The sequence below is a fragment of the Solanum tuberosum genome, unplaced genomic scaffold, assembly GCF_000226075.1.
Source record: "Solanum tuberosum cultivar DM 1-3 516 R44 unplaced genomic scaffold, SolTub_3.0 scf00334, whole genome shotgun sequence".
In the NCBI taxonomy this organism is placed as follows: domain Eukaryota; kingdom Viridiplantae; phylum Streptophyta; class Magnoliopsida; order Solanales; family Solanaceae; genus Solanum; species Solanum tuberosum.
The window spans coordinates 291,737-303,849 of record NW_006239254.1 but is presented as its reverse complement, the minus strand read 5'-3'; the positions used below and the strand labels follow the sequence as shown (position 1 = coordinate 303,849).

At 30.0% G+C, this 12,113-nt stretch overlaps 3 protein-coding genes across 3 annotated transcripts; 2 read left to right on the top strand and 1 right to left on the bottom strand.

Moving 5' to 3' along the window:
• Positions 1 to 5,396: 5,396 nt before the first annotated feature.
• Positions 5,397 to 6,834, bottom strand: LOC102601771 (uncharacterized N-acetyltransferase p20-like). The gene has a single exon (XM_015314975.1). The coding sequence runs from the start codon at positions 6,700 to 6,702 to the stop codon at positions 6,181 to 6,183; it is 522 nt and encodes a 173-aa protein (XP_015170461.1). The 5' UTR covers positions 6,703 to 6,834; the 3' UTR covers positions 5,397 to 6,180.
• Positions 6,835 to 8,222: 1,388 nt separating this feature from the next.
• Positions 8,223 to 9,141, top strand: LOC102601440 (uncharacterized N-acetyltransferase p20-like). The gene has a single exon (XM_006360712.2). It carries the CDS (start codon positions 8,323 to 8,325, stop codon positions 8,881 to 8,883), a length of 561 nt encoding a protein of 186 aa, XP_006360774.1. The 5' UTR covers positions 8,223 to 8,322; the 3' UTR covers positions 8,884 to 9,141.
• A 1,545-nt stretch (positions 9,142 to 10,686) lies between these two features.
• Positions 10,687 to 11,219, top strand: LOC102586435 (uncharacterized N-acetyltransferase p20-like). The gene has a single exon (XM_006360751.2). It carries the CDS (start codon positions 10,687 to 10,689, stop codon positions 11,209 to 11,211), a length of 525 nt encoding a protein of 174 aa, XP_006360813.1. The 3' UTR covers positions 11,212 to 11,219.
• Positions 11,220 to 12,113: the final 894 nt, after the last annotated feature.

Sequence of the window (12,113 nt, the reverse complement as noted above, 5' to 3'; positions counted from 1 at the left end):
TTTAAATTTAGTCAGACTCCAATATAAGTACGGAAATAAGAAGAATTTGGACTATTTGACACTGAGGTTTTAAAAGTATTACTACTATTTTTTTTTCTAGAGTCCTGAATAATGACCAAAGTTAATTTTACTTGGCAAAAATATAATCTCATAGACAATAATAAAACAGTATACAAATTGAAGAAGCATCAATGCACAGTAAAAAGGGCAAAAGTTAGGTCTCATTCCACGTTAATTTTTTTTTTTCGAATGACCAATTATTATTTGCCTATTTTTCCTCTCACAAACTTTTCTTTTGTTACATCATTTTTGTGTTATTTATCATTATAAAAGAAATTAATGTGATGCCCACTCAATTTATTGGCCCAGTGTGATGTTGACCAGATATTTTTGACCCATATCTACAAAAATTTATAAGTACCTTTTTCTTTTCAAAAGAAAAAATTGAGAGAAAATATGTCAGAATTTTTCACATTGGTCCCCAATTTATGATTTGGTCTACTTAGGATCTGTTTGACTCCAAGAATACTTAGAGAAAAATTTGACGAAAATTTGGAAAATGGTGTTTGGTTATATAATTTGGCAAATATATTTGCCAAGTATTTCAAGTTCCCGAGTACTAAAAAAAATTAGTATTTAGGCCAAGTTCTAATAATTGGAAAATTTTAAAAATTCAAAAATTACCCAATTTTTTATATTTTATAAAAAATACCTATTATTTATTAATTCCAACTAATATTTGTTACTACCTCCTCCGAAAAAGTTTGAGTTCTAATTTAAGTGACAAAACTGAGAAAAAATAATAATTTGTGTTTAATGAATTATAATTATAACTGAATCAGTGACAAGTTTGAGTATGCAATTAATGTATTGTCTTGCTTATATTGTTATTTTGTTATTGTTGATGGTTTCAATTACATTATAAGGTTATTTTTTAATGGAATATATTCATTATAAAATGATAATACAAATTTATAGGTATTTTAATAGTTTTTAGAACTTATGAGTATAAATCATATTTTTTGAAATAGTCAAATATTCTTGGAAAAATTTGAGGCCAAACACATGGTGTAATTTCACCGAAAAACTTGGCCCAAATATTATTTTCCAAGAATATTTAGAAACTTGGGACCAAACACTAGCTTATATTATTTTGTATGTACTATCTTTATTTTATAGGCTAATTTTTTGGGATTGAATTAGACATATTTCCATTTAAAATTCACAAATATTTTGAAAATAGCTATTATTGTAGAGTTTCAAATTCTAAAGTGAAACTCCAAGTGGCCATTGAGTGTTTATGTTATACTGTTCATGCTCCAATTAGCAAGCCTAGTTATGCGAGGAGTTTAAGATTTTCCACATTGATTTCAATAGGTGATTTGGTCTTTTTATATAGTCTTAAATAATTCTCACTTAATGATCTAACTTTTGAGATCAAGTTGATCCCAAAATCATTTCTTATCAGTTGATCACAAAGATCCTGCTATGCACAGTATCTAAAGATGGGCTAGACTACATAATTAAATGTGGGCTTGGAGCCCATTTATTATAAAATAATGGAAAAAATTAGCTAACTAGTCAATATTTCTAACATAATTATTAAAAACATCTATAGTTTAAAATAATTGTTAAAAATGTCAATATTTTAGCAAATAAAGTATATCCTAATATAATTTATTTACCTTCTTTTTATTTCTCAACTTGGACCCACATTTGACTTCATAATCGTTGAAAAAGAAGAAAAAAAGACTTCATTGTTGACACCCAATTTTGGCCCTCCAATATATAAATTAATCATCGAGCTTTTTCAATTTTCAAACGATTTTAAGATAATTAGTTTTACAAAATTTCAAAATAAAATAAACAAATAAAATAATATATATATATATATATAGTTAGCAAGTTACTTTAGATAGTTTGTCCTTTTTTATAATTTTTTAAATAATATATATGTTTTACGTAATTATGTATATAATTAGTGTATTTTATGAACATTTCGAAAATCATCTCAAAAAGATTTTAAATTTTTAGTAAGTTTTTTATTAAATTAGTTTAGTATAAATTATAGTTATAATTTCGAGTTATTTAAATTAGTTAGTTTATAATTAAGTTAATTATTTTATTTCGTCAAAATTAAGGAGCTCATTAATTAATTATATTAATTCGTCCTATTTAAGTTTTAGCCGAATTTGCTAATTAAATATCAATTTGGCTAATTTCTTAATTCCCATTTAGCCATTTTTCCTATTGCAAATCTAACCCAATTTAAATCCTTTTTAGACTTAAGTTTTGGGCCTTTTTCAGCCGGCCCAGTTCCAATTCAATACCTTCCTTCAGCAGCCCACTCTTAACCAACCAAAATTCAAGCCCACTAATTTAATACCAAACAAACCCATTCCAACAATACAATACATACAACACCAAACCAACCCAATCCCTGACCCGGCCCCATCCCCTTATTCCCTTTCAATTTCAATACATCAACAGCAGAACAGACGTACAACAGTATCAAACCGACCCCTGCGTCTTTTTCTTCCCAAACAACTAGCAAGCAACGTTCAAATCCCAGCAAATCCGGAAAGCAGCAGGTGTCTGCCACGCCCATACTCATCCCAGTCCCCTCATCCCCTTTTCAAGGATTTCTGAATCTCTCCACTGTTGATTGGAAAAGAGCAATTCAAAATTCAAATTACAACCGTTTCCCCCAAATTTCCATCTATATATTCATCTCTTTGGGTCGCAACTAAGGGGGAGAGAAGGAAGCACAATAATTTCTTACTAAATATTCAAGAATAGGTTTATATTTTCCCTCTCGTTTGCCCCCTAACTGGAATTTTCCAAAACTCATCGGAGATTTATTTGTGGTGGTGTATAGCTTCACAGTCAAGCTCGTAGTCTCAGCGCGCTGCCCGGAAAAAGGTAATACCCCTCCCTCTATTTCCGTTTTAGAAGTCATGTAGTTGGTTTGTTTCTCCTTGCTCAACTCCCTCTATTTCCGTTTTAGAAGTCATGTAGTTTGTTTGTTTCTCCTTGGTCGTTTCTCACTCAGTTTTGAGTTTTTACCTTTGTTGTATGTTAAGCTTGTCTGCAATCCTCGACTTTGATATATAGTTTGTTGCTGATCTTTTATGATATTTAGCTATTAACTTTAAGAATGTGAAATATTCATGTACTGACTCTTCTTGGTTCCTTCGATATTAATCAATAGGAATTTATATATCCAGTTGTTCTTTAGCTTTCATTTTAAAATAGTTTGAGAGCTGTCATATTGCTAATATATCAATCATCTATCCGAGAAGCATTTTAGTTTGTTTTTGTTAGGATTTGTTGCCGAGTTTTTTTTCATGATCTAAGTTCATATTTGTTCACCGATTTGTTTCCTTGTTCAAGTTGGCTTAAAGTCTTGACCATGTCTAACTTTGATGATTTTGCCTGCTCATTGTCAAGATTATCAATCTTCTTGTTTATCATCAGTTTATTTGCGTAAGTGAAACTTTATCGATTTGAGCCGATCTTCTAATATAGTTTCATGTTTTATTCTTTTCTAAATTAACTCGGGTTGCTTTCATGCTTATGTGATCATTTACGCCATTGTGGATTTGTCCAGAAAGCTCTAAAAATGTTTATTGATTTTCCTTATTTTGGAAATGTTTGGCATAATCATTTTTCTTCATCGTGAATTTGTCTATATGAGCCGGCTAACTCTAAATACGGAATATCTATTCGACACTTCCTCCCCCCTGACATCTTCTTTGGAGAATAATATTATCTTTTTTCAAGTCTTTATTTGATTAGCTATAGATTGACAGTGTTCCAATAATGTTAATTGTCTGCCATGTATTTTGGAGGTTTATCTACCTAAGTTTAAAATTTTATCTTTCTTATTTTATCCTATTTGGTCTTAGTTTGGCATTAAGAGATCTATTGATTTTCATATTAATGTTATGGGTTTATATCCGGATTTGAGAAATCTATTTGTGATATATGGAATGAGTGATAACGACCATGTAATTGCTTTCAACTAAGTTGATTTTATGAGTTGCAACAACCTGCGTTTTTTCTCATCTTTAGCCCGCATTATACATATGCTAATCCTTATTCTTTGTTTTCATTGCATGAATTGTCAATCCGAGTTCACTTTGGACTCATCTCTTGCATATCCTTGAGTCGTTCCGAGTCATTCTCATATTTGCGGTGAAAGAGAAGCTGAAACAGGCTGTATACATATTGTATACAGCATTATACACTCATTATACAACGAATTACAGGTCAAAAACGTAGGAATACAGGGCTGGAGCAAAATACATGTATTCGGAAGCAAGAAATACATGAAAAGGGCTGATATACATGCCGATATACACTGATATACATCAGTGTATACCAAAAACGGGAATTGTGTTAAACTCCAAAAACAACAACGAAATTGGCCCAAAAGGGGGCCCAAATTCAAAATTTCTCCCTTACTCGCTAATTATTTAATTGTGATTATTTATTGTTTGTTGTGTAACTCTAACTTTATAATCGTAAATCAACTTAGTTGGATCCCCCAAAAGACGAGCTATTTCTCTGTGTTGTTTTGTTTCTAACAAATCTCATTTTATCAATTTTTGTATTATCATTTATAATCTTTAATCAAAACTTTCTTTTTTTTTTCTTTTTAGTTTAAAATAGTTTTTTCATAAACCAAAAACGACTCAAACAAAAACCAACTCATTTAGTTTTCGTTAAAATTCTAAGTACTTGTCTCTAATTCAATTGTTTCAATCAAGGTCCCATTTTCTTAAAAAATAAATTGCTATTTGTTTAACTATTTTCTCAAAACTAATCTAACAATGTTAATTATTATTATAAAATACTTATTTAGTCATTTTCTCAAGAAGGTTAGCCAAAACTTTTATTCTTCAATTAATTTAAAATGATTTTCATGCTTTAATGTATTAAATAGGTTTAAGTTATTTTAAAATGAATTATATAAATTTTAATTAACCTAGTTTAATTAATATTCTAACCATTTATCTTTCAAGTCAAATAATTCATTTTGAATCATTTTCTCCAAAAAATCAAAATAAAATGTGTCATTTAATTATTTTTTCAAAGTTAATCAAAATATTGTAAGTCATTATTTTATGTTAAATCATTATTTTCCCTAAAATAGTCAAATACATTTTAGTCAAGTCGCAGGTCAACCGCATGTTAGCGGACACTTAGAATGCTTAAACCCTTCTCGAAGTGTAAATTGAACCCCGAACCCTCTTTGGTATTTTCAAATGATTTTTTCTGTTTAAATCTTTGAAAAATTATAAGTTTTCTTGATTTCTTTAAAAAAATTAAGTGGCGACTCTTTCTAAGTATTTCTTTTAGTGTTTTATACTTAGAACAAAAAAAAAGTGATTTTTCTAAAGGTTAGTTAAATTACGACACAACATTCATTACCCACTTTTCTCTCTCTCAATTTTTTACCCACATTCTCTCCTTTCCCTCTTTCACGATTTTTATCCATACTCCCTCACCTCAATTAACTTTCCTTGTTAATATGAAATTCCTCCATTTTCCCAAGAAATCTCAGTAATTATTCAAAAGATTTTCAACTTTTGATACATGTAAATACATTGTCATGACGTATTGTTTTTTTTATATATATTCTATTGTTCTATGTTTTCATCTAAAACTATTTAGATTATTGTGTGTTTTTGTATTTTTCAATCTCCCCATTTTCAGTTAGGATAATAGTTCTTATTTTCTGTTGAATAATAGTTCTAGTAAGCCTTGAATGAGCTCCTCAAAAGCTTGATGCAAATAAACAAAATTTTGTTCTCTGTCTTCAAACTATATTTTGTATCATACTTGCTAGTGAAAGATTATCTATTGTTGCAGGTTAATTCGTTCTAATAGTTTTGTCAGTTCATAGAAATTAAACTCGTATGTAAATTGTTCATCTTTTCACCTTAACATTGTATTGATTTGATAAAGCCCAAGCAGAGACAAATTAAAATTTTGAGTTTATGAGTTCTGAATTCTCAAAAAAATAACTTATTGATTTTTGTTAAATTATTTATATATATATATGAAGTACATCTTTTAACACAAATACCGAGTTTGTGCCAAAACGCCTAGATTTTAGTGAATCCATAAGCAGAACTGTAGCTCCGCCCCTAAGCCAACCCTCCCTCTTTTTCCTCACAAAATTTGATCAGTTGATAAGAAGCTATAGATGAACATATCTCTAATTTCACCTTTATTAAAACCATACTTTCTTAAAAATCCTTCTTTTTTGAAACCAACTTTTTCTAACACCTTTTGTGACCCTATATTTTGAGGTTCCACCAATGCTTCTACCCTGACCAAATTAGGAAAATCATTGAACACAATTGGTATAGCCATTTTTAATGCCTTAGTAACAATTCCTTGTCCCCAATAATCAGAACCAATTGCATATCCAATGTGAGCTCTATGATTTTGATCATCACTCCCTGATTCTGGCCTTACTGATACGTATCCGATTGAACGATCATCCAAACAAATGGATCGACGCCATGGATGTGGAATAACAACTTGTTGGATGTAATTTCTTGCTGCTTCAATTGATGTTATTGTGTTCCATCTTAGATAATATGTAACGTTTTCGTCGTTAGCCCATGTAAAGAGGTTGTTAGCATCAGAAATGTTGAATGGCCTTAGAGAGATTCTTGTGTTGTCCATTTGATTAAACTTGTTCTAGCTATGATGATCTCTCCTGTGTTGTTTACTCTGTTTATTTTGAATTTGTACAAGTCTTAGTTGAGTGAGTTTTGGACCATAATATATAACTATATAAGGCATGTGATGATGTCCAGTGGCATACGCATGGTGTCAGTATTTAAAAATAAATAATTAATATCACGACATTATATTAATAAAAACTATTTAAAGCGTATTGAGAAAGACTTAACAAGTAAACTACAACTACAACTTATTATTGTGTCCAATTCTGTCTTATACAAGTAATTAAATTTCTATAATAGGATACAAATTGTATTTTAGTTCATCTGGTTATCCTAATTTAACTAGGAATTGGAGATCCACCGAGTAAACCAACAATCCAAGAAAACTCACTTGTTCAAGTTGTTTCATTAATGTTATTTATATTATACATAATACGTACTAAAAAATCTTAATGATAGTGTCGGTCGATATCCTTGACATAAGACGGGTCCGCCTTGATGATATCAATGTGATTATGTGGAAAATAAGTAAAGTATTTATTTATTTTTTGGTGTCAAGTAAGTAAGTAAAAATAATAATATTTTGAGTACATTTATATGTAAGTAAAATATTATGAATTCTTAAACTGTTTAGTTTAAGGTGAAGAACGAATAAACAGTTAGATGCATCATGCATTGAGTTCTCACTATGTATGAGGTTCTTACCTTGTATTTTTATAAAAAGTTATTTTTATGTTAAATATATAATCTCCTAATTATATGACAATAATTTTGTCAATTAAATTTTCCAGCGTTGACCAGAAAATAACATCCTAATTTTTAAGCACTTGTGATGGATTTTCGAAGAAAAAGTTGGAAAGTAGTCAAGTGAGGCGGCTATGGAGATTATTGCTCTCTTTTATTGGCTGCAAATGGCTCGTGATAGTTCCATTCCTTGGTGACCAAGTCATAAAAACAGCAAGTATCTGGTTGACTTCATTTTTAAATTTATATGGTGTAGAATTCATTTAAGGCATAAAATATAGATACATATTTTAATTTATGATAAATAAATACTTTAATTTTAAGAAAAACACATTTATATAGTATATTTTAATTTGTTTTTGTTGCGCCTCATTGATACTCGATTTCGACGTGATATAAAAAGTTAAAAAGTATCCAGATATAAGTTAGAATGTTTAACCGGACGGTACATACAAGTTCATCAGGGTTACATCCTTAATAGTGTGTAATAATCGGTTGAAGTCAAACTAAGATGTCTATTTATAAATTATGTCTTCATTAAAAAGAAAACTGCTCCTATCAAGAATTCGAGTTTGTTTCATTGGCATGGCTCGAACCCGATCACAACCTCCGAAACCTCTGATTAAGAGTGAAACATAAACTTTTTGTTTTTGTGATGCTTTACACGGTTTCTAGGCCAAAGAAAGTTCCAGAAGGTTTCTTATCTGACTCCTCCATTTTCAATGGTCAAATTAATTCCAAGATTATTAATAATATAAAAAGGCCACATCTCCATGATCTAGAAACTATGCAATCTAGGAAAACCTCAAAAAAAAAAAAAATTAATTCTCTTTAGCTTCAAATATTTTCATATTTTTTTTTCTATTTCGAGGCAATGGAATCTGATTCATCTTCTAATCTTGAGAATTTGAAATTGAGTAACAAATTAGAAGATGACATAATAACTCTGAGGTTACTAGAGCTAACAGATGTTGATGATTTTATGGAATGGCTCGGTGATGACAACGTTAGTAAATTCTGTTCATGGGACACTTTCAAATCCAAAGAAGATGCAATATCATACGTAGTTGATGTTGCAATTCCACATCCATGGTTCAAAGCAATTTGCTTAAATGGCAAACCAATTGGTACAATTTCAGTTTCACCTTTTTATGGTACTAATAAATGTAGAGGTGAACTTGGTTATGTGATAGCATCAAAGTATTGGGGCAAAGGGATTGCTACCAAAGCAGTGAAGATGGCGGTGTCCGCCATCTTCGTAGAGTGGCCTCACTTAGAGAGACTTGAAGCTGTGGTGGATGTTGATAATCCAGGATCACAAAGGGTGTTGGAAAAAGTTGGTTTTAATAAAGAAGGTGTTTTGAGGAAGTATTATTTACTTAAAGGGAAAACAAAAGATATTGTTATGTTTAGTATTTTATCTAGTGATCAATAAGTTACCAAAAGAAAAAAGAAGGAAAATTCATGGACCGGCCCTATCATTTGTACCCATAGGAATTACGAGATCAACCTAAGGATGTCTTTGGCATGCAGTGGTTACGGACCGACCATAGAAACCTATTAGCTATTTTATGTAAGTAAGTTTGTAAAATTTTAATTAATTAATTAATTTCTTATCAAGCATAAGAATGTTTTGAGTGTGTTGAGAAATTAAATATTTCTTGAATGTTGAGGAGTCCATTTTTAGTTTTTAGCTATGATTTCCTCTTATTGACTCTGTTATCAGAAAGCTAGTGATTGATTTGTGTATTTTTAGGTTAGTTTTAATATTTAAAATAATTTATATAGCTATGTTTTTTCTCTTTTTATTACTTTCTCTGTCTCAATTTATGTGGCGTAAAACAATATAACCACTCTTCCTTCACCATCTTCGATTTCTATTTCTCCTATCAATCCGGTCACCTTGAGAAAATCTACCAAGACCCCTCCATACTTAGAAGGTTACATTCTAACTCTGATTTCTGATTTACAGAACCTTCCGAAATTTTCAAACATGAACTATGTGAAGAACTTCTATAGTACTCTTTAACATCATGAAATTATTGGAATATACTCCCTCCGTCCAACAAAATTTGTTCACTATTAACTTGACACACACCATAAGAAACAATAAATAATAAGGATATAATATTATTATAGTACCCTTTGAATATATTAAATTTAATGTTTTGAAAAATATATTAGATATTGAATAGTATTTAATAGCAAGAACAAAATAGACATACGAGGGTAAATTATTTCTTGATTTTTCAAACTGGACAACTATTTTTAGTATAATGAACAAGTAAAGATGGACGGATATAGTAGTATTCCTACACCCCAATGTAAGTGTCTTACTTTCTATTTCCGATTATCCAAGAAAAAAAATGTCTCTTTTTATATTTAGTAAATTTTTCAATTTAAATATTCTATCCGACAGTAAGATTCAAATTTTTTCTATATTTCTTAAACTTTGTGTCTAGTCAAACTAAGACATTTGAATTGAAAGGTAAAAGAGTAATAGATAGATATTGAACTAAAAACAACATCTTGATTAATTTAGTACTTTTGATGGATTCTCCAAGAAAAGCTGTACAGTCAGACAATGCAAGTTTATGTTTTTTTTTGGTTGTTGTTTGCATATGACCCATTATAAGAACAATAAAGACCTATCAATTTCCTCGAAACATTATTTATCCTTCATGTTATTAGGTTAATATAATGTTTCAGCTTTGTCATGTTTCACTTCCCTAATCTTACTCGTCTTAACGAAGAGTTGCCAATGAAATTCGATAGGATATTATTATTCTACACAATCTAAGTGATAGTTGATTATCTTAACTGGTCTCCTACGTGAAACAAGTTTTCTAACGTGTTTCAATAAAACAGTAATAAAAATACACCGTTTTAAAGTTGTAAAAACAACTATGGGTAAAAACACCTCTCAACAGGAAAGACTCCTCTTTTTATCCGAACTGTTTCAATAATAATTTAAAGTTGGAGTAGGAAATCCTAAATTGTTTAAGATTTATATAATTAATACATAATTAAAATTTATTTGTCCTAGTTCACATAAAATAGATTTTCTAGTCCTGGCTTTAATTTAGTTCTTATTATCATAAATAGGAATGCTAGTTATTCTTCTATATACAGAAATATATAGAGAACTTGAAGTAACATTCAAGAACTTACGAGACGAACTCTGCTTATACTTTGTGCTATAACTAGCTGTTGCATCTAAGCTTGAGCAAAAAAGAAGATGAAGAATGAATCAGACATAATAAGTCTCCGGTTATTGGATCAAACAGATGTTGTTGATGATTTTATGGAATGGTCTTTGGATGAAAACGTTAGTAATTTCTTTACTCGGGGAACTTTCTTAACCAAAAAAGACGCAAAGAGATACATTACTAAATTTATTGTAACACATCCATGGTTCAGAGCAATTTGCTTAAATGGCAAGCCAATTGGTTATATTTGTGTATCACCTGATGTGGGAAGTGATAGATTCAAGGGTGAAATTGGATATGTGTTATCATCAAAGTACTGGGGCAAAGGGATCGCCACCAAGGCTGTGAAGATGGTGGCGGCCACCATCTTCGTAGAATGGCCACACTTGGTCAGGCTTGAGGGTATGGTGAATATTGATAACATAAGATCACAAAGGGTGTTGGAGAAGGCTGGTTTTACAAGGGAAGGTGTTTTGAGGAAATATTATATTTTTAAAAGGAAACTAAGTGATCTTGTTATGTTTAGTCTTTTATCTACTGATCAACTTACTTGAGCCGAGGTCTATTTACCTTCATGTCTAAATAGGATTTATAGTCAAAATTTTATAGGGTATGAATAGGTTTTCTAGTATCTAACTAAAATAAGTATTGTATTATGGAAAATTATGAATAAATTATCTTTTTTTCCATTCACAATTAATTTTCATGTATCAGTAGAAATTTCATCTATCATATTCTTCAATGGAATCTGAAGAATTGCCAATGAAGATATTTTATAAAATATAACTTTCAGGGTTCTGACTTGTGTCTTTCGGCAACAACCTAGGTAGAGGTAAGGTTTGCATACACTGTACCCTCCACAGATTCCATTGGACTTGACGTTGTTGTTATTATGGGATGGAGACATGGTAAAGATTCCCTAAATAAGATCTCAAAGAATGAATGATTTAAAGAATTTCTACCATAGTGTTGAATTTTTTCAAACTTGATGGCTTTATTGTAATGCAATAGATGTTGTTCTGAAAACATCTTAGTTACAATTTAGAACTTGATAAATTCTCAAAGAAAAGTTGGATAGTATTGGCTTATTGCTTGAGGCAGCTAATTAAGTACACTCTTTGGAATCTCTTTGTTTGGTACGTTGATTTTAAACTAACGATATGTAGAATTTACCAAAGTGTCATTTATTTTTATGATCTTAAACATGCCACTACTAATAAAAGAGACATTTAGGGTGTGTTTGGTATGAAGGAAAATGTTTTCCTAGAAAATAAGTTGATTTTTGACTTATTTTCTCATGTTTGGTTGGTGAGTAGAAAATATTTTCCAGAAAAGATTTTTAGTGTTTGATTTATGAATGAAAAATATTTTTGAGAAATATCTTTTATTTTAACTAGAGTAGAAAATAATTTTTGAAATTGAAAATATTTTTTAAAAACAAACTTAAATTTTTTTT